The sequence below is a fragment of the Medicago truncatula genome, chromosome 2 (assembly GCF_003473485.1).
Source record: "Medicago truncatula cultivar Jemalong A17 chromosome 2, MtrunA17r5.0-ANR, whole genome shotgun sequence".
In the NCBI taxonomy this organism is placed as follows: Eukaryota; Viridiplantae; Streptophyta; class Magnoliopsida; order Fabales; family Fabaceae; genus Medicago; species Medicago truncatula.
In genome coordinates, this window is record NC_053043.1 from 5,067,628 (window position 1) to 5,090,946 (window position 23,319).

Genomic DNA, 23,319 nt, shown 5'->3' on the forward strand with positions numbered 1-23,319 from the left:
ACTATATTAACCAAAATAAAAGAAAAACTAATTAAATGATTGAGAAAAAATTTACCAAAATAAATGAAGGAGAGAAAAAAAAAATTAACAAAATAAATGAATGAGAAAATTGATCTATATGTTAAAACCTATTTTGGTCATTTCCACGCTCAAAAGCAATTTTGACACAAAATATCCAAACATCATCTTACATACAAATCAATTTTGCATTGAAGGTATTCAAACACAAACCACTTTATGTTAAACTCACTTTTAACCAAAATCAATTCTGCAAAATTAATTCAATCAAAATCAAATTTTGCCACCGCGTAATCAAACACACGCTAATTCAAAATCAATTTATATGTAATCTCAAAACCAAACATACGCTAGCTTTATTAAAAAATTCAACAAAATTTATATACAACCTATAATTATAGTATTACCGATTAAAACTCGATCAAGTATGATTATAATTTTTTTTAGATAAACAAAATAACAATAGTTATTAAAAACTCACTCATAAAAATAAAAAAATTAAAGTTCAAACTTCGATCACCACAATTAACTTAACATTTTCGTTGTTATTATCTATTGAGAGATGACATATTCATATGAACTCAACTTTCAATCAAGTACTAGTATAGTAGTATTAAATTAAACAAAAAGACATATTTTTTTGACCGACAGATTAAATTAAGCACGTCTAATGATTGTATTAACAGCAAATTGTTGATAATCAACAAAGCTGGTCAATGAAAATAGCAAAAGTCCAAAAAAGAAAATTAAGAAAAAATAATAACAATAAAGAAAAAGAAAAGGTAGACAGAAAAGAAAGGGGAGAGAGAGAAGAAAAAGAAGAGCTGGAATCACATGGACTTGTCTTTCCCTTGCTGGGTCCTCCATTCTCTTCTTCTTACTTTCTCTTCCATTCTCTTCTTCTCTCTTTCTTAGATTCATTCTTCTCTTCTTTCTTCTCTTCCTCCTCCTTCAACCATGTCTGAGGATAAGGTACTTTTTTGTAGCATAAAAATCCCCTTTTTTTTTTTAGCTTTTTTGATTGGTTTGTGAAAAAACTGTGATCCATGAATGCTAAAATTGAAAAAAGTTGTGATTTTTATTGTTTTTGTTGGATTATGAAGCTGTAAATTCATCTGGGTTGTGTGATTTTTGTTTAATTTTTTTTTGTTAGTTGATTAAGGGATTGTTAGGGTTTGTTATTTTGGGGGAAATTTGATTTGTTGCTAAATTTTTTTTGGTCTTTGAGGTTAATAGAGAAAACCCATTTTGCTTATTTTGAAGTTGATCTATGGGTTTCTATGAAGTTTTAATTTTTTTTCTTTATTGAACTGGATTTTTTTTTAATTTTTTTAATTTTTAAGATTTGTTTGTTGCCGACAGTTATGTTATAATCAGATCATGTTCTTATGTTGATGTTGGACTCTCAAGGTTTTGTTTTGTTTGTTTGTCATGAATCTGTGATTGGTTGCTAGTTTTGCTATATGTGTAGTTTATCAGTTTGATTTGCGATTCTGATGAACATGTTTTGGTTCAATTTGTTGTTATCTGTTTCTATCTGTTGTATTGTTTTGAAATTTTAAGATATTTTAGCAAAATATTTTGTTGTGTTGCTTTTTTGTTTCTTACTTCAATTTTTTCAATAAAAGTTTGTCAAAAATTAAGTTTGTTTTCTGGATTGAGTGCTGCTATAGTTCTTGGTCGCTTGGTCTTTAGTTTTTAGCATCTTATTTCCTTCATGGTCGTCTTTTTGCGGTATCATCATATGTTGCGTACCAGATTTGTTTCTTCATGTTATATCTTTTAGAAACTTACCTTTTGTGTTTTTGAGTATGCTGTTGATATGTGATGGTTTAATTAATTGTGTATCTTGTTCTTCATGGTAGTCTTTACTTGCTATTTTTGATGTGTTCATCAATTAGTTAATCATATTGTTTCTATTTTTAACTTCACTTTGAAATCAAACCATCTATAAGTATTTTGTGAGCAATTCCAAATTCTTATGTTCCATCAATTTCAACAGGAGATGTCTACTTCTGTTATCAATGGGAACGATTCCCTCACTGGTCACATTATATCTACAACAATTGGAGGCAAAAATGGAGAGCCAAAACAGGTATCATATTCTGTAAATCCTGTTTTGCTGATAATATTTCAATTTTGAGATTGAGTGATTTGCCGAGTTGTTAACAGTTCCATTTGATAATTTTTCCTGGATTCCAAGTTTGACATCTTGTTCAATGGTTCTTGTAGACTATTAGTTACATGGCAGAGCGTGTCGTAGGAACGGGATCATTTGGAATTGTTTTCCAGGTATGCTAAAGCTAGATTCCTAATTGTTGTTGTCTCCACCATTTTTTTTTGCCGCATGCTGATTTTTCTCTTCTTAGGCAAAATGCTTGGAAACTGGAGAGGCAGTAGCCATTAAGAAGGTTTTGCAAGACCGAAGATATAAGAACCGTGAACTACAATTGATGCGTGTGATGGACCATCCAAATGTGGTCACTTTGAAGCATTGTTTCTTTTCAACTACAAGTACGGATGAACTTTTTCTGAATTTGGTGATGGAATATGTTCCAGAATCCATGTATCGGGTCTTAAAGCACTACAACAATGCTAATCAGAGAATACCGATCATCTATGTAAAACTTTATATGTACCAGGTATGCCTTTAACTTTCTGGCGAATAAAAAACTTCTCTAATTCATTCAGTCATTGGCTGATATAAACTTGTGGTGGGCATGCAGATCTTCAGGGGGTTGGCTTATATCCACACTGTTCCCGGAGTTTGCCACAGGGATTTGAAACCTCAAAATATATTGGTATGTTAATATGCTGTTGCTGGATATACATTTAAAGTTAGAACTCTTTCGTAAACGTAGTAGTTACTTCTGGCCCTGATTTCATTATGTTTGTTCTCCAGGTTGATCCTCTCTCACATCAAGTTAAGCTATGTGATTTTGGAAGTGCAAAAATGCTGGTATGTTGACCTGCTCATCATATTTTAATATGCCTAGTTTTCTTTCTTTGGTGTGCACCTGTATTTTTTTTCCTTTTAATTGAGTATTCAGTAACATTATTATTATTATTAATTGTTTTTTTTCTTTTCATTTTGAGTATTCAGTAACTTAGAATGTCAACCGATAATCAATCAATTTTCATAAAGTTTTGACACTTGTAGATGAGATGTTTGTAATTATTACACTGTGTTGATGTCAGTTTCTTTGCATGATGTCTTTCGCTGCTCAACAGCAAGCTTTGGAGTCTCCCTACACTCTTATTTATTTATTTTATTTCAAAGAATTCATAGTACTTTCATATGGTACTGATTTTAGATTTTTTTTTCTTTGTTCAGGTCAAGGGCGAAGCTAATATATCATACATATGTTCTCGTTTCTATCGAGCTCCAGAACTTATATTTGGTGCCACAGAGTATACTACTTCAATTGATATTTGGTCAGCTGGCTGTGTCCTTGCTGAACTGCTTTTGGGCCAGGTTTGTGCCATTATTTTGTTTTCATACTCACAGTCATCACCATCATCATCTAGTGCAAAATGATGTATTTCTACTAGTATCTTCCACCTATGACCTACCTGTCATCTGATACAATGCTATCTTTTGTAGCCGTTATTCCCTGGTGAAAATGCAGTGGACCAGCTCGTACATATTATAAAGGTGCTTGGAACACCCACCCGGGAGGAAGTACGCTGCATGAATCCCAATTACAATGACTTCAGGTTTCCGCAAATAAAAGCACACCCATGGCACAAGGTCTGCTTCTCTCTTCTTCGACTGCTGATTTTTTAGATGATCAAAATTTGAGTTGCTTTGACAATATTGCATATTCTAATACTTCTTTCTAAATTGTGCAGATCTTCCACAAAAAGATGCCTCCAGAAGCTATTGATCTTGCTTCCCGGCTTTTGCAGTACTCCCCAAGTCTTCGTTGCACTGCGGTGAGTGGTTGACTGCCCTTTCTCTCTTCTATTAAAAAACACATTGCTTACATTAGTTTATGTTTCTTCTGAATTTGATTAATCAGCGGATAGTTTTTTATTAGAAAAACTAGCTTATCAAACTATTTTGTTATGCAGCTTGAAGCTTGTGCACACCCTTTCTTTGATGAACTTCGAGAACCCAATGCTCGCCTGCCAAATGGCCGTCCTTTTCCCCCTCTTTTCAACTTCAAACAGGAAGTAAGTCCTTAAAATACTTTCTTGGTCAGATTTTTTCTGTAGGAGTAAACTATTTGTGCACAGTTTCAAAACCAAGAATAAAATTGATAGTAACTATTTTATGAAGTTTTGAAATTTTCTCTGGACCAGTGTGTATACACAAGATTCATTTTGGTTTTTTACACAACTATGCATTGAGATAATAAAAGATACTCACTGTGATAATCATTTTGTGATCGCAATAGCATCCTACTTAATAAAAAATGATGGTAAACTATAATGTAACTCTTCCAATTTACAGTTATCAGGGGCATCTCCAGAGCTTGTTAACAAGTTGATACCTGACCACATAAAGCGGCAAATAGGACTACAATTTGTCCAATCAGTCGGATCATGATGATAAGCAATAGGGGGGACAGTGTATACTAGTCGATAAGTTAAAACAAAAGTGGCACCATTATTTTTGTCTAAGTTATCATGCTCTGTGGCCTGGCCAGTGTAGTTTCACGCTGAACCCGGACCGAAACACAGGTTGCTGGATGGCTGCAGTTGATCCCTCAATATATGTGTATACCTTTTGACTCTATCTTGCTTCAGGGGAATCTATATTTTTCCCCAAAAGAATAGCTTTTTCCCTTCAATGTTGTTGTAAAATGTCTACATGATGTCATGGTATAGTTGGCCTAAATTGGTCAGAAAATGCTCTTGTGAGGGGAAAACCAAACCCTTAGCTGGATGGTGGGTCCCATATAAACAAGATGGGTCTTTGGAGTTTTGATGATGGTATTGATGTTGGTTGTTGGGGTTTGGTTTTCTTAACTCTTATCATGTTAATATGTGCTTGATTTCTTTGCAATGTTGCCAGACGAGCTACCTTCCTTGTCAAATGTAATATGATATCTGTTCCTTTTAAATATGCTACCTTCTAGTGTTTCACATTTGTTTTTACTATTTGTTAAATGTTTGTTTTATTAATTGACTTATTTGAACTCATTTACTAGCATAAGCACCTGTGATACTAATTGCGTGAACTTGTCAAAGCTACTTATGACATGTTCATAGGCTGTTTTTGGCTTATTTATATAAGTTATTCACAATAGTTTATGAAATAACTTGTGCATACGCCCTTGTGCTATAAGCTGCAAGTAGATCTGTTCATCCAAATAGGGTCTAATTCCTTAAATTTGAGCTGTTAGCTCAATATTATGTTTCTGTTCATTATTGTTTGTATAAAACACTCGTTTTGGATAGGTTTTATGGATATTTTGGCGCTTTCATTCTTTCTACATTGAAGATGTGCAGAACTTTATTTCTTAAGACCTGTAGATATTGAACGTGACCTTTTGATTTTTCTAAAATGGATAGACTTCTAAGTGTGAATGATGTGGTCTTAACAATCTTAAAATAGCCTAATTGTGGGTAGGATTTTAGATATTGTACGTGTAATTGGAATGAAAATGTGTTTTCACCTGATAAAATTTGGAGTGGGGGAAACCCTGGTCATAGCAATGGTCTGTATAACCACATACGTGCATAAATTGTTATTTGACTTAATTACATAAATGGTCCCTTAAATAATTATGAGATTTCATTTTGATCCCCTTATTAATTTTCGTCTCATTCTAGTCCCATAAGTTACTTCCGTCAGTCAAATAAATCATTATATTAACTTTTGTTCAAAACCGTTAACATTCATCTTCCTCCTTCATCCTCAAACCCAGAAAAATTAATAAACTTCATCACACAAAACTAAAAAAAGAAAAACTAAAAAACAGCAATAACTAAAAAAAAATTCATCATCTTAATTGAAAGAACTTTTTTGGAAGCTTATACCCATATCCATCACGTTTCACGCCTCAACATAAAATGAACAAAATAGAATGCAAATCAATGTTAAAAATATCAACAAAAAAAATCTAAGAGAAGATGAAAAATGGATTTACCCTTTTTGTTGTTGATACAACACCTTTCATCTTCTCCACCGTTATAGACTCCCCCCAGTCATTCCCCTCTCCTTCTATCATGCTTGCTTCACTCTTTCTCTTCCATTCAACTATTTTTTCTAAAACTTCTCTGTCCAAAAAACACCAACCGTGATTCTACTTCAAAAATAAAAAATTCTTTTCTCAAATCCTCGAACGAAGAAGAATAAGAAGTAATCAAAGCATTAACTCCTCTAGTACTCCTCTTCACGTCACTTTTCTTCACGGTTGGATCAACATCGCCAATTGCTTGCTTGAATTCGGCGCCGTTGTCAACGCTCAAGATAGCTGGAAAAACACCATCCGTAATCGCTGCTTCTTCGTCTTTGATTCGTTCATTTTCAAATCAAACTGTGAAACTGAGGTTTTGGTTTTGGATTTTTTGAATTGCCTTTGTCTGCCGCGGAAGGATTTAAGAAGAGTAACGTGATTGAATTGTTGAATTCGAAGGGAGGATTATCTTATTTAAGTTTGTTCCTCTTCCTCTATTTTTTTTTTTTTTTTTTTTTATCTTCCGGCAAACCAAACCAATCCCTACTTTATTCACTCTCTCGTTTTCATCCTTCCATTCATCACTGTCACAGCTGTCTCTTCTTCCTTCATAATGCTTCGTTCAATTTGAATGAAAAGTTTGCTTTTGGGTAGATTTGAGATGACATTGAGAGATGTGTTTGAAACAAGTTGAGATAGTAAAAGATGAAGAATTGAAAGGACCTTCAATCATCTTCTTCTTCTTCAAATTAATTTTACAAAATTTGCATTTGTTGTTGTTGTTGTAATTTGTATGAATTAATCATGATGGTTTTTCAACTTGTTCGTAATATTTTGGGTTTTATTTTTGATTTTTTTGATTTTTTTTAGTTTTGTGATGAATTTAATTAATTTTTCTGCGTTAGGTTATGAAGATTAATGAATTTTCTGGGTTTAAGGATGAAGTTGAAGAATGAAAAAGATGAATGTTAACAATTTTGAACAAAAATTAACGGAATGAATTTATTTGACTAACAGAGGTAACTTATGGGATCAGAATGAGATGAAAATTAATAAGGGGACCAAAATGAAATCTCATAATTATTTAAGGGACCATTTATGTAATTAAGCCATCGTTATTTTTATAAGCCTTTTAGAATAATAGTTCACACATCCCCGTGAGCTTAACTCAGTTGGTAGGGATATTGCATATTATATATAGGGGTTGTGGTTCGAACCTCAGACACTTTACTTCTTCATAATTTAATTGTGAGCTCTAGCCACTAGACTACCTGACAAAAAAAAAAAAAAGAATAATAGTTCACACTTAATCAAGTAATTAACAAACGGGGCCACAATAACACATAAGCATACATTTGTAATGACTTGAATATAACAAAACGCTCTAGTAAACCAACTCAATTATATTTAATAACTAATGTATTTGGTATGTTAATTATTGAATAAATCTAAACTTTTGCTTATAATTGAGATATGAGAGAGTATTGTTTTTCCTCCAAGTTCCTCATGGTCCGGTGAGAATTAGAAATTAGGAAAGGATATGGATTTAAAGTGAATCTTATCTTTATTAACAAAATCACTGCAATGTATCTAGTCTTCTGTAACTATTTTTACCAAGAAAAAAAAAAAAAGTGATATTAATGTCATTTCCATTTTCATGTTCTTTTCGGTGGTACGTCTACAAATCATAATATTCTAGCACCACCTTATGCAAATTAATGTGTAAATTAGTCCTAATAATGCTGGCATTCTTCCACAGTCAAACAAACCAAGAGAACCTCGAGCTCCGAGACATGCAATTCCCAAAATGTCCAAACATCACAAAACTAGAAAAATAATTTTTCGCGCCATGAGTGTCCGTTACCATACGCAAACTCACTCACACCTCGTTTTACTACAACTACCAAATCACATCTCCACCGTTCATTTCCAATCACCACCTTAAATCCAACAGTTTTAACTCTCTCAATACACGACACTTCCACAACATAACAATCACGTGATCATAACCATGAGACAAACACTGCCATGTTCCCACATCACGAGTCACCATCCTTCTATTAATACATTTTCTATATCGCATTGTCCGTAACATCTAACTCAACTGATCGATATATAAACGTTGATATTGTTATGTTTGACACTTTTCTTCGAGTTCGTTGAAACTCGATAAAAAAAATATGATTATTTTCTTTTTTTAATTTTTATAAATATTTTCTTTTATCTTTCTCAACTTCACTTCTCTCGAGGCAAGAAGCTAGATTTATCAAAAGGGTTTTCTTGATTTCATTTATTAGCTTTTCCAAAAGCTTAGAACAGAAGATCCCACTAAAAAAGTTTCAAACTTTTTTTGTTTCATGGAACGTGTTAAAGTGTTTGTTTGGCTTGTTACCTTTTTTGTTCTGTTACATTTGGTGTTAGTGGTTGTTGAGGGTAGTGAAAGTCTTCTCTCTCCAAAGGGTGTTAACTATGAAGGTTTCATTCACATTTTCAACTATGAGAGATTGTTTTGTTTTGTTGTTTTTTGTTTGTGCTAACTTTGGTTTTATTTTTGTACATGTTTTAGTGGCTGCTTTGATGTCTATGAAGAATAAGATGAATGATGGGTTGCATGCTATGAATGGTTGGGATATTAATTCGGTTGATCCTTGTACTTGGAATATGGTTGGTTGTTCTTCTGAGGGTTATGTCATTTCCTTGTAAGTTTGTTTTCTGGTTTCTATTTGTTTTAGTAGTGACAAAAATTGATTTTGAATTACTCAATTATGCAAAATAGATATAAGCTAGCTATAAGTGAGTTGAATGTAAAGTGAGTTATAAATGTAAAATAGATGTAATAATGAGTTGGACAATAAATTCGAGAGTGAAAATCAATTGTAGAGACTAAAACTCCAATTTCTAGCTTCATGTTAGAATCAATTCTACTCAATAACATAAACATTCAGGTCAATTAATACTTCACATTTTTAAATCAATTTTGGCTCCTCCAAAATTTAATTTTTTTGGCTGTGAGGAATGTAACAGATTTTGCAGTTTAGCATTGTCAATGTTATTCATGGAATTACTTGTTCAGTTTGTAAAGTTATTGATATGTGATGGTGTTTGTCAGGGAAATGGCCAGTGCAGGTTTATCTGGAATAATTTCCTCCGGAATTGGAAATTTGAGTCACCTCCGAACATTGTGAGTTGCAATCTCAGGACTTTATTCACATTATCCAGATTTACTTATCACTGACCTTTTCCGTTGTATTATCTTAGGCTATTGCAGAACAATCAGTTATCTGGTCCTATCCCGGCCGAGATAGGAAACCTGTTAGAGCTTCAGACTCTTGATCTTTCTGGTAACCAGCTTGTTGGGAACATTCCTAGTTCTTTGGGCTCTTTGACTCATCTTAGTTACTTGTGAGTGTGGCTTGGCAACTAAATTCATCGTACATGATTCTTTATTATATAACTCGTTATCCTTTCTCCCACTGTGTACTTCCTAATTTATTCACGCCAATTATTTCAGGCGGCTCAGCAAAAATAAACTATCTGGACAGATCCCTCAACTTGTTGCTAATCTTACAGGACTTTCGTTCTTGTATGCACTCTGTCACAGTTTTTGTGTTTTTAAATTTGTTTTCCTCTTAAATGTTTAGTGTAATAACCCTTCTACATGCTGTAGGGATTTGTCATTCAACAATCTCAGTGGTCCTACTCCAAAAATTTTAGCAAAAGGCTATAGGTGAGTTTTATCATGGTATAAGATTTGGTCTCATATTTACCATGTGAATCCTAATATTCATATTGAAAAAAACACTTGTACTGGTTTTTCTTTACCGTTTTTATCATAAATGTCTTGCTTGACATTTTACTGTTTTTTGTTCGTAGTATTTTAGGAAACAACTTCCTCTGTACATCACCCTCAGAAACTTGTATGGGCGGTTCGAAGCCAGTAAATGGTATTATACATTTAACTTGCATCTACAAAATCCTAATAAATTAGTGAATTGAAGTAGAAGTGAAAGATGTCTTCACTTGCAGATACAAGGTCATCTCAGACGGTCAGCAGTCATCACCACGTGGTGCTTTCTGCTGTTATTGGCTTTAGTTGCGCATTTGTAATTTCTGTGATGCTACTCGTCTATTGGTTGCATTGGTACAAATCACGCATCCTGTATTCATCTTATGGTACTTCCTGAAATGAACTTCTTTTCTTTTTTCCTCCCTTCAAAACATGCACGTATTCTGACAAGTACTGGTTTACATTTGAAGTGGAGCAAGATTGTGAATTTGGGATTGGTCATTTGAAGAGGTTCTCCTTCCGTGAATTGCAAGTTGCTACTGGAAATTTCACTTCAAAAAATATCGTAGGACAAGGTGGTTTTGGTGTTGTATACAAAGGATGCCTTGCAAACAAAATGTTGGTGGCAGTAAAGAGGCTTAAAGATCCTAATTATACTGGAGAAGTGCAGTTTCAAACCGAAGTTGAGATGATTGGCTTGGCTGTACATCGTAACCTTTTGCGTCTTTATGGATTTTGTATGACACCAGATGAAAGGCTACTCGTTTATCCGTTCATGCCTAATGGCAGTGTTGCTGATCGCTTAAGAGGTTTGTAATAATTGTTAAACTGTTTATCTAGTAATCTATTTTATAGAAAAATATTTTGGTACCTCCAAATTAATGCAAATTCCTTATGAAATACATTTTGCCCTCTGCTGCGATCTAGTGTCGATATAGTCTTAATTGATTTTCTTATTCCTAAGCAGAGAGTTTCCGTGGAAAGCCATGTTTGGATTGGGACAGACGAATGCGCATTGCTGTTGGGGCTGCACGTGGGCTTCTATATTTGCACGAACAGTGCAATCCAAAAATAATCCACAGGGATGTTAAGGCCGCAAACATTTTGTTAGATGAAAGTTTCGAAGCTGTGGTGGGAGATTTCGGTCTTGCTAAGCTCTTAGATCAAAGGGATTCACATGTAACTACTGCAGTACGTGGCACTGTAGGACACATTGCCCCCGAGTATCTCTCAACTGGACAGTCTTCTGAAAAAACAGATGTTTTTGGATTTGGTATATTACTTTTGGAGCTCATAACAGGACAAAAGGCATTGGATGCCGGAAATGTTCAGGTCCAAAAGGGAATGATTCTTGATTGGGTAAGTAACTATCAATTTTGTTTGAAAGTTCACCTTTCTGTTATATATGTCTTCATTGTCCTCTTGATCCTTGCACAATGGCTATAAAAAACCTTTGACTTAAGACCATAATTATGCTTTTTAATTAAAATTGCATAAAAACTAGGTTGTCGAAATCGTCCTGAAGGCGTAGCTAAAGTGGTTGAGCTGGAATAGTCGAAAGTGTTTAAGAAAGTTTACAGTTCTATCCCTGACCACTGACTTAACATATTTATACCTAACGACATTTGCCTACAAAAAAATGAAGTTTGTTGTGTACAATGTTCAAAATATAGTTTCATGAAATTCATGACTTTAAGCTTTTTATCCAGAAGTATGCATTGACCATAGATTTTGAGTAAATAGATTAAATGGGTTAATCATGCAGGCTAGAACTTTATTTGAAGAGAAGCGGCTGGAAGTGTTAGTTGACAGGGATCTAAAGGGATGTTATGATCCGGTAGAGTTAGAGAAAGCGGTCGAGTTATCTTTGCAGTGTACTCAATCTCTTCCTAGTTTGAGGCCAAAGATGTCAGAAGTTTTGAAGATTCTTGAAGGTCTTATTGGATTGTCAGTGAGGCCAGAGGAATCACAAGGAGGGGGTAACCTATATGATGAAAGGACTTGCAGTTTCTCTCAGAATTACAGCGATGTTCATGAAGAACCTTCCTTTATTATTGAAGCCATTGAACTTTCTGGACCTAGGTGACAATGGTTGTAGTCTTTTCCATTTTGTCAAGTCTACATGTACATGAATTTTGCATTTTTTATCAATATTATATAGATAACATATAGTAATACGTTTATTTTCTGCTCCTGCTCCTTTATCCTTAAGTTTGATATGAATATATACTCAATATGATTTAGAGCAAAACTATTATGTTTTTTTTCTCCCTTCTTTTACATGTTTATTTTTAATTTCCAAATCTAGCCTAAGTTTGACTCTCATCTCATTATTGAATGGTCAATTTTGGTTCCACAAATGCATATCAAAAGAAATCAATTTGATTCGTGAGATATGAATTTAGATTTAGTGCATAATTAATGGACACATAGAATACTACACGGCAAAGAGGTTTGTGGCTGCAGGCATTAGAGTCAACTAGCACATGGTATTGCCTGTGCCAGCCTTTCTGTTCCAAACACTTATAATCATTATATAGGTACACCTCACTTTCTCCCATATGTGACAATTATTTTGGTTCAATCACTCATTTATTTTTGGAGTAGTGATATTTGAACAATCATTTTAGACAACTTTTGATCAACTTCTTTTTTCTCACTTTTCATTGGTCAAAAACAATGGAGAGAGAAAAAGGAAGAGAGAGAATAAAAACATAATGTGAGTATGAGATGAGAGAGAAAGTTATCAAAAAGTTGTCACAAAGTAGATGTACAAATATCATTTCTCTTATTTTTGTAGGGGAGATCATGTGCCTGGTGTTTTTTGTTTACAAAGAAGTAAATGAAATTAAGGGTATGTTTGGATCGATAATTTGTCATATTAAAATTACTTATACTATAAAATATTTTTAAAAATAAATTAAGTGGGGTTTAAGTATTATATGATAAATAGATGAGTATTTATGCTTGAAGTTATTGACCACTATTTTTGTTTGACTTAAAAAAATTGAAGACGTCATAAATTGTAACTCAATTGATAAAAATATTAAAATTATTAGGTCAGATATCGTGGTTGGGATTCATACCATGACTCATCCACTCGTGTGTGTGAGTTTTTAATAACTATTTTTATTTTGACAATCTACCCAAAAAAATGAAGTCATTGAGATTAAAATACAGAATTGGTTCATTTTTATAATTATGTTTTTTTTCTTCATTTAATGACTCTTTTTTTTTGGTAGAATGAGTCTTTTTCTATACTGGGCTATTTGTGATATATGAAGCCTTTTATGTGGGGCTTTGACTTGTACTTTGCGAGTATTACATGAAAATTGCTTCTTCCATACAAAATTGTTCACTTTCATACAAATTAATCAAAATATTTCAACGTGAGTTAACTCACGTTCGATATATCCAACGTAAGTTAACACAAGTCGAATGGGAGTGGGTGAGCAATTTTATATGAGAGAAGAGCAATCTTCGCACTTCACAATGCGAACACTTAATTTTGAGAGAATAGTTAATAACAAAACATGGAAGTACCAAACATTTTGTAAAGAAAGAGTACCGAACATTAATCTATACCATTATATAGAAAATAATAAAGTTTAGCACTTTCCTTAAAAAATGATTATTTATTTTGGTCGGACATTTTTTGGGTTAAATTACCCTTAACTAGAGTGGTCAAAATGGATTACATAGTCCACATCGAGCCTACACAGAGACATTTTTTTGGGTTAAATTACTCTCAAGATTGTTGGTCACACCCCAACCCAACCTCTTATTCACCTAAACAACAATTGGCATTGTGTCTTATACATTACACAATCTAAACAACAACCGGCATTGTGTCTTATACATTACACAATTGAGGACAAATCATTTTCAGCGTCAAGGAGTTGTCCATCCAATAAGCGGCTGACCAACTGGGACATAAGGTAGACCTCGACATACAATGGCATGATTGCGGTGAATTTCAGACATTTCACTATCCATATTTACATGTCATAGCCGCTTGTTTGACTATTCACCACAATTTCATGATGTACATGTCTCCTCATTATACATTACAATATGTTTTAGCACTTATAGAGAGGAGTGCCAAGCAATTTCTCTTTAATCATACTAACCCAAGTATGATGGAATGAAATTGCGCCACAATAAAACCATGCAAAGAGATCTAAAAGGTCATCTACATTCTACTCGCATTCATACTGAAACCGATTAAAGACAATGTAGTAGACACCCAAAGAGATGTAGTCTTCGTCAAAATGAGGGACATGGCATGAAAAAATGACCTTATAATACTAGTGCTCATGGGAAAATTAATTCATTGTTAAGTATCAAAATATCAGGTCCATTGAAATCCCATGTAAAATATGAATTTCCACCCTGTAGGAAGCGTAATCAAGACAGTAATACATTCTATATGCCTAGATTGAAAGAAGAGTTACATCTTGATATTTTACAGAAGATACATTCATTTACTTCAATTGCACTTTTTAGAATGTTCCTTGCACCTTTTCGCTGTGGAGTACTTACTAATCTTGATTTGGAATAATAACTTTTTCCCTTTATTTATTTGTAACAACTTCTTAATTAGGTACGTAGAGCTCACGTAAGCTTATTAATTTCCAATTAAAGGATCGATAGCTTGCCTAAAAAGACTTAATTACAAATCAAAAGTGAGATTGGATTGAGTAGAAAATTAGTTTCAAAAATAAAAGTCAATGTCTTTATAAAAAATATCTGCATAACTAACGTCTAACAAAATGAGCAAATGAACACAAAGTGATAAAAGATAATAGTAAGAACAAACAAACAAATAAATAGCAAACACAAGAAATTAACAACATACTTCTTATAAAATAAATTAACAACATACAACAAAATGAGAAGAAGAAACAAATTAATGGATAGTATTGTGGCTAACATATTAGTGGCCTGTAGTAGGACGCACTACCTACCTAGTAGTCACTATTAATAAGAATAAACCTACTTAAAATCCAAAGATTTCATTGTTAGTTATCTTAAAATAAAAACAATTTTTAAGGTCCATGAAAATCTCTTATACTTCACCACAGCCATTGGAGCAGACGGCAGTAGCATCACAAAATTTTGAAACTTCTGCAAATAAATTAATACTTCATCATTGTCTCATAGTATAACTGTCGTTTAAGACCAGACATTTGGACAATATTTAAGACCAGACACATATACTTGCTCCATCATATTACGTAATCTCATTTGAGTTATCCACGATCCTTAAAAAAATACTACCAGTTGTGTTTAATTTATTGATGATAAACATTTGAGATTCCTTAAAAAAAAAAATCATTTGAGATATCATGTTTTGTCAAGGAAATCTGATACAGTGATACTACCCTCGTCCCTAATTATAAGACCCTTTTGGGAATTTTTTTTGTCCCTTTTTATAAAACCCTTTTGTTATTCCAACTACATTAATTATTTATTTACATACATGCCTATATTTATTATACATCTTTTTCTTCAATCAACAATAAATAATGTTGAAAACATAAACCAACCATCTCTCTTAAAGAATAAAATTATAAAAACAATAGTAGTTACAAACATATTTAATACAAATATCCACTATCTTAATTTTCGTTATTTTTTTAAAAAGAACCCTATAGTTAAGGACGGAGTTACTAATACATATATACTATTTTTTTTAAGAACATACATCTATTATTTATTAAAAAGTCGTGTTAATAAATGTTTTAAAGACATTGTTTAAAAAACTATAAAAAAATCGTGCTTTGTAAATACAAATCAATTCCATGTCATAGTCATAAATATACACATTTTTATAAAATTGTGCTTTGATAATTGATTGATTGCATAGAAAAATGAGTGAAAAATAACGATAAATTGTTAATGGTATTACAGGAAAAAATAATTTTGAATAATGATAAATAGACTTAAAAACGACAAGTTTTCTTAATTTTCAATATAAAAATACCATGCGAATCACTCTCAAAATATTATTTTCTAGTTTACATTTATGATAATAAAAATACACAAATAGTTAATAAGAACAATTTAATAAAATAATCATTTATATCTTTCATTTTTTTTTGACACAAAACAAATGACATTCATTCATTCAAATTGATAGAGTACATCGATGCAATACAAATTCGCTAATAACAAAAAGGATGAATCTGCGAACAAACTCACAACATCCATGTTAATAGCATAAAACGGCATAATACATAAGCCTACAAATATGACTATATTAAAATATCCGGAATAGCCATGCCTCCGGATCTGCAACGTTGATGACGCCAAAGTCATCGGTTGGATCTACACTAGATCGAAGTTGATCTGACAATCTGAACCGAACAAACACCTGAACAAGAGAGAAAAGACAAACAAAGTCGCACAAAGACGACAAACAAAACAACGTTGCACTAAGATGACGAAATCACAAAAGGAAAACCTAATTTAATGTGAAAATCACTTATTTAAATAAAAGAGAAGAAGAAAAACGATTTAGAAGGGTGATTTAAGGTCAAAAATTGACCATAAACCACCCCTCGTTGATGGATGAAGGAGAAGTATATCTTTCATTTCTCATTTTGTTAAATTTTCATGAAACGGTCAAATGCCACAATGACACATGTGAAGTACTTTTGTCTCCTGTTATGCGTGTATTTTTTAGAGATAAATAAATTAGGGGTTATTTTAGTTTTGAAAATTTAAATCTTACCTTTTAAAAAATTAGTAGTTATCTTGTGTATTATTATTATTTTTTAAATCTTACCTTTTAAAAAATTAGTGGTTATCTTGTATCAAAAAAATATTTAAATCTTACCTTTTTTTAACAGATAAATCTTACCTTTTAAAAGAAATTAAATCCTATACTTTTTTTGAAGGATTTAAATCTTATCTTATACCTTATAATTGAATAATCCCTCTAACACAAAATATGTGTATTTAGTCTAAATTTAAACTATATACATTTATCATTTTGTTTAGAGATGTGAGAGTATACAATGTACCTCATCTCATTAATCAAACTTCCTACTATAATATATTTCTTTTCTTTCTTGTTCTCCACAAAAGTGTTTATATAACTGTCCAAAATAAAATGTCCAATAACGACAAATAATGTCATCAAATGATTCAATTGTAGTACTCATTACTCAAACACCTTTTCTAATTCTTTACTGTTTTTCTTAGTTCTTTTCTTCACCTAACACCGCTCCTATATTTCCCTTTTTAACCAATCATCATTCTCAATTTCTATTTTTTTGCATAAACCAAACCACGCATGTTTTATCTTGCGTGGCTTGGATTGGATTCAGGTTCATTCAATTCAACTTGTTTGGAAAATTCAATATTTTCAGTCAAACCCTTTCTCTCTGCATATGTTTCAGGTTTTTTTTTCCTTGTCTTCAATATCATAGGTTACATAGGTTTCAGTTTTTGTTTCCTTAAAAAATGAAACTTTTTAATGTTATCTGAGATTGTGTCTCAAATCAGGAAGTGGGTCATTGAAAAATATAATTTTTTCAATTTTATTTGATCACATTGTTTATTCTATGTAATAAAAAAGAGATTTTTTTGCTTGATTTTTGGTGAGGTTTGTATTGTTTTATGTAATTTTTGTTAGGAGTTTGTTTAAGGTTTGAGAGTTGAAAGGATTTTCAATGGGTCTAGATGAGAGTGAAGTTAGAGTTGAGGTTTTGGATTCGGTCCGTGACGTGATTGATGAGAATTTGAGTAATTTGCTTGAAGGGGTTGGAGAAGTTGGAACTTCAAGAGAGGTTGATAATGATTCTGGATCCAATAAGGTGGAGGATGAGGAAGTTAAGGTTCAGGAAAAGTGTGATGAATTGGTTATGGTTGATCAAGGAACTAGTTGTAATTCAAGCAATTTGGTGAATCAAGAAGTGGTTGAGAGAGTGATTGTAATAGAGTCTGCTCATGTTCAGAATCAGTGTGTTAATGGAGAGGAGAGGAAATTAGAAGCAAAAGCTGATGAGTCAGGGCTTAGTTTGGTTTCGATGAAAGTGCCGAAAGGGGTGTCTGAAACTGATAAAGATTTATGTGTGATTGATATGAAGTGTAGCAGCCACAAAGGGTTTTATGAGAGTTCACAAGGTGAAAGGGTTTGTAGGATTTGTCATCTGGCTTTTGGGCAGGCATCGGATGCAACGGCTGTTGAAAATGCTAGTGCTGCAAATGGAGATTTAATTCAGCTCGGTTGTGCTTGTAAAGATGAGCTTGGCATTGCACATGTTCATTGTGCTGAGGTGTGGTTCAAGCTTAAGGGAAACAGGTATATGCTCTTGCTGAATTTCAGTTTGATTTCAATTTATTGTCAACTTATTGACATGTTTTTTGAGGTTTTGCATTGAAGATTTCGATATTGGTCACGTTCTTGATGCTGTCAACTTATTTTTGAAGTGCTAATGTTGTTGGGATTCTTAAGTTATTGTTAGTTGATTATCCAATTTTGAACATTTTCTGAAAGCTAATAATCCTCTTGCCATTTGTCTATTCTATCTTTGTGTTATGTTACCTTGATAAATTGGAACATTCACGACTTCAAAAATAATATTGGACTGTGCGTGTATGGTACTTTAATACTAAATGTTATTAGATTAGAACAAGAGTTAAGAAGTAGGATTTTTCAAGACCACAATCACCTATCCTTCAGTTGAGAGCATTTCTAACACCTTCAAATGCTTTCCAGATTCATTGATGGGCTTATGCTTGAATTTATCCTTAATTTGGAGTTCAGATTCTGAAATTGAATTTTTTACAATTATTACTAATGAAATTGGTTAGTGTTGCTCAATCTTATTGGCTTTGGACTGGTAGGTTGTTAGTTGAAGAACTTCTATCTTCATTATTATGCTCCTAGACGTAGTTGTAACTTGCAATCAGTAGTGATGAGACTATTTTTAGATCCAATAGTCAATGAAGTTCTATGCAGGAATAGTCGGAAAATGTATCCAGACTCCCAATATGGCTCCCTTTTTATGGTTGTAGGATTAATGGACTATGGTCTTTTTTAAGAAAAAAAGTTGGGGATGGGGGAAATTATCATTAATTAAAGTGACACTAATAATTTTGCAACCGTCCCAGGCCACAAACTTACAATATCAAACTCTTACCGATGAGCTGACACCCATGGACAAAAATTATTAGAAAATTGCTTCTGGTGTGTGTGAGCTGTTAAGTTACATCAATATGATGCCATGAAATTTCCAATTTGACATCTAGCAAATTATTGCATTTAGTTATCATGTTCATGTTTGTCCATATTATTTGCAAATCTTCTCTTGTGGTTGTCCTGAGGAAGATTCTTTTGGATTATGTGGCTGTCCATATTATCAAATAAGATTATTCATCAGCTATCATTTTTTAACAACAGGTTATGCGAAATATGCGGCGAGACTGCAAAAAATGTTTCGGGTGTTGCCAGTAATGGATTTATGGAAGAGTGGAATGATAGAAGATTCATGGAAAATGACGATAACTCATCCCGCAGGTTTGGTGGATGCTGGCGAGGACAGCCATTTTGTAATTTCTTAATGGCGTGCCTGGTAATAGCTTTCATTCTGCCATGGTTTTTTCATGTAGATATGTTCTAGCTTGGGAATCAAACACTTATAATTCTTCCCTTTTCAATTCTTCATACCTACTAATATAGTGAGTGAATGAGTGGTTCAAAAAGTGACACATTATCAAATTTTAGTGTCTGCCCAGAAGATTTGAAATTCGCTGCTTGAATATACGTTACGAGCTTGATAAGCGATCGCCAAATTGTTTCTTTCCATTATTTGGAGTATATGTATATGTTGATGGTCTGACGTAAATGGTAATATATTTGTTTTTCATTTTTGTTTTGAAAATACAAACAGATAACATATTTAAAATTTGGCGGGGATAGATCTTACTTGTGTAAGAATTAAGCAGAGAACTCTTGAGTTGTGATCATGAGAAGTGTCTGTATATTTCCTTCTTTCTTATGTAGTCATTTGGCAAATTTCAAATTTACAAGCAGAGTTTATATGTGTGTATTTGGCTGACTTCTGCATATAGTTGATTTGCTAAATGTATGCTTGCATAAGCGTTAGTAACTGTGATGCGGAATTAATTTGGTTAAATCCCGTTTGACGTGAAGAAAAGCACTTTTCACATTTTATCGTGTCCATAAAACTGCTAATACACCCCATTTTGATGTTTTGAATTATCTTTTCATTTTAATGCAATTTATGTTATTATCTTTCCAATGGAACATATTCAAATTTTAATATGCCACAAATTATAATTCTCGGATCACATATAGACAGCAAGTGCAAATCTATTTGAACAAAACTTTACCCTTTCACTAAAAATGATCAAAATTAATGCATTTGAAGCAGGTGTGTTGTGAATTTATTGTCAAGCTGTTATATTCTGAAAATGCACCGTGTAAAACTTTACTGTCTTACTGTCAACATAAAACTTTACCCTTTCACTTGAAACTTTACTGTCAACATAAAACAGTTTACAAATATTTATGGAACTTGATATAATTTCATTGTGATTAAAAGAAAAATTAGTGGGAGTTATTGCTATTCAAATTTTTAATTTTGCATTGATTTCTATATACCAAGTCAAACTTAAGACTATAGAGATGCATGGTATCAGGCATAAATCAAAACAGACTTTCAATTCCCTCTATGTTGTAAATGTTGGTGCGCCTATCATGCCTAAAAATGATCAAAATTAATGCATTTGAATAAAACTTTACCCTTTCAATTAAAACTTTATTGTCTTAAGAACACAGATTACAAATATCATTGGAACTTAATGATATTCATGTAACTTAATGATATTTCATTGTGATTAAAAGAACAATTAGTGGTAGTTATTGCTATTCGAATTTGAAATTGTGCATTTATTTCTATATACCAAGTCAAATTTCGTGACATTCATTTAACTTAATGATATTTCATTATGATTAAAAGAAAAATCAGTGGTAGTTATTGCTATTCGAATTTGTAATTGTGCATTGATTTCTATATACCAAGTCAAACATAAGACTATAGAGATGCATGATTTCAGCCATAAATCAAAACAGACTTTCGATTCCCTCTATGTCTTAAATGTTGGTTCTCCTGGCATGCCTAAAAATGATCAAAATTAATGCATTTGAATAGAACTTTGCACTTTCACTTAAAACTTTACTGTCTTAAGAACACAGATTACAAATATCATTGGAACTTAATGATATTCATGTAACTTAATGATATTTCATTGTGATTAAAATAACAATTAGTGGTAGTTATAGCTATTCGAATTTGAAATTGTGCATTTATTTCTATATACCAAGTCAAATTTCATGACATTCATTTAACTTAATGATATTTCATTATGATTAAAAGAAAAATTAGTGGTAGTTATTGCTATTCAAATTTGTAATTGTGCATTGATTTCTATATACCAAGGTAAACTTAAGACTATAGAGATGGATGATTTCAGCCATAAACCAAAACATACTTTCAATTCCCTCTATGACGTAAATGTTGGTGCGCCTGTCATGCCTAAAAATGATTAAAATTAATGCATTTGAATAAAACTTTATCTTTTCACTTAAAACTTTACTGTCTTAAGAACACAAATTACAAATATCATTGGAACTTAATGATATTCATGACAATCAACAAAAGTCAAGGGCAATCACTTAAAACTGTTGGAATTTATTTGCCGAGTCCTGTGTTCTCACATGGTCAATTGTACGTTGCAATCTCAAGAGTCACTTCAAATCAATGATTAAAAATACTAATCGTTGATGGAGATGAAGAGAATACTGATACGACCTCAAATGTTGTTTATCACGAAGTCTTTCGTAATGTATCTTGATGATTAAAGTTCAAACTTTTTTTTTATGTATGCTACCGTTTCATTTTTGTTTCTATTGTTGTCGTAGAAGGGAACATATGTTTAAATGTTGTTAAAATTTCTATCAACTATATATGTTTACATTGCTGCGACTTAATTGTTTAACAACTTCTCGGCAGGACCTGTGCCATAGCACTGGTCAAGAGTCTAGTATTTTTATAATGAACTCTTTAATATGTTTCCTTAGGGACACATGTTAACATTTGTCTTTTTAAATTATAGCACTAACATTTAGGGTGTGTTTGGTTTGGAGAGAAGTTGGAAAGAGAGAAATAGGCAAGAGAGAGTTTGAGAAGAGAGAAACATATGAGAAATTGAGAAAATTTGATGTATTGTTTGGTATAAGAGAAAGAAGAGAAAAAAATATTATTTTTAAAAAGACAAAAATATCCTTGATAAGACAACATCATAATTTATGATTAATTAAAAAATCAATGACATATTAGACTTTTTTGTCTTCTTCCCTCTTTCTTCTCACTTTTGAAGAGAAAACAAAAAGGTATGGGACCCACCATTTATTCTTCTCTCTTCTCAAATTCTCTTCTTGCCAAACAAGAGAAATCCCCAACTTCTCTTCTCTTTCTATCTTCTCTATCTCCCTCATCTATTTCTCTCATCTATTTCTCTCAAACCAAACAAAGGCTTGATAGATTTAGTTTCATTTCCCATCTAGTGGATATTGAGGCTTAGATATGGGACTTATGTTTAATGTTGTGAATTCAAGCTTAAAAAAACACCAATAAAATTTAGATGTGTGGATCAAAAGGAAAGAGTAATACAAGTAACAACAAATCTAGATCTAAGTGTGAAGTAAATCACAAGCAAAACAAAATCAAGAAAGATAAGAAAGTAAAGAAAATCAATACACAAAATAATTTGTTTATCCAGTTCAACAAATTTATCCTACATCTAGGAAAGAAAGTAGCTATCCAATCCACTATGATAAGAGTGATACAAAGTGGTTACAAGAAATTATATCTTAAAGCTTACAAAGAACAAATCTGAATTTCTACTTATTTATTAAGTCACTCAGACTCAAAGAACAAACCTTGATTTTTACCCATTTATCAAATCACTCAGACCCACAATGAATTTTAAAAGAGAAAGAAATAAAGAAAGCTTTTAGACCTTTCTCTAACGAGATCTCACTCACCTAAAAATTCAACCCTAATTCACAAACTAGTTTCATAATTCTTCCCTCGCTTATACAAGAGTTTATTTTCATGTTGCAAACACAAGACATGTGACAATGACTTGTGTTTACATGTCACGTTTGTTTGTTTTAGAAGAAAAAAGAAGAAAAGGAAAGGGACTACAAGTCCTAAGAGTAAAAGTGTATTTTTTCCATTGTTTGTTTGTGATAGAAACTTGTCGGGAAAAAAATTATTGTGAGACCCGCTGTGTAATCAATTTAAGATAATATTGGAGGATAATAATGGAAAAAAATTATTGTAAGAG

General features: G+C 32.4%; 3 protein-coding genes across 3 annotated transcripts; all 3 read left to right on the plus strand.

The window, feature by feature from the left end:
* Positions 1 to 797: 797 nt before the first annotated feature.
* On the plus strand, positions 798 to 5,111 carry LOC25485989 (shaggy-related protein kinase eta). Its single transcript, XM_013607133.3, has 11 exons — positions 798 to 990; positions 2,021 to 2,113; positions 2,251 to 2,310; positions 2,388 to 2,660; positions 2,745 to 2,819; positions 2,921 to 2,977; positions 3,353 to 3,493; positions 3,623 to 3,769; positions 3,871 to 3,954; positions 4,093 to 4,194; positions 4,475 to 5,111. The coding sequence occupies exons 1-11, from the start codon at positions 976 to 978 to the stop codon at positions 4,568 to 4,570; spliced, it is 1,143 nt and encodes a 380-aa protein (XP_013462587.1). The 5' UTR covers positions 798 to 975; the 3' UTR covers positions 4,571 to 5,111.
* Positions 5,112 to 8,296: 3,185 nt separating this feature from the next.
* LOC25485990 (probable LRR receptor-like serine/threonine-protein kinase At5g45780) lies at positions 8,297 to 12,116 on the plus strand. Its single transcript, XM_013607134.3, has 11 exons — positions 8,297 to 8,621; positions 8,713 to 8,845; positions 9,256 to 9,327; positions 9,405 to 9,548; positions 9,658 to 9,729; positions 9,814 to 9,873; positions 10,020 to 10,090; positions 10,173 to 10,319; positions 10,404 to 10,742; positions 10,901 to 11,292; positions 11,699 to 12,116. Exons 1-11 carry the CDS (start codon positions 8,504 to 8,506, stop codon positions 12,017 to 12,019), a joined length of 1,869 nt encoding a protein of 622 aa, XP_013462588.1. The 5' UTR covers positions 8,297 to 8,503; the 3' UTR covers positions 12,020 to 12,116.
* A 4,963-nt stretch (positions 12,117 to 17,079) lies between these two features.
* On the plus strand, positions 17,080 to 19,994 carry LOC25485992 (uncharacterized). The gene is made up of 2 exons (XM_013607136.3): positions 17,080 to 18,244; positions 19,346 to 19,994. Exons 1-2 carry the CDS (start codon positions 17,613 to 17,615, stop codon positions 19,563 to 19,565), a joined length of 852 nt encoding a protein of 283 aa, XP_013462590.1. The 5' UTR covers positions 17,080 to 17,612; the 3' UTR covers positions 19,566 to 19,994.
* Positions 19,995 to 23,319: the final 3,325 nt, after the last annotated feature.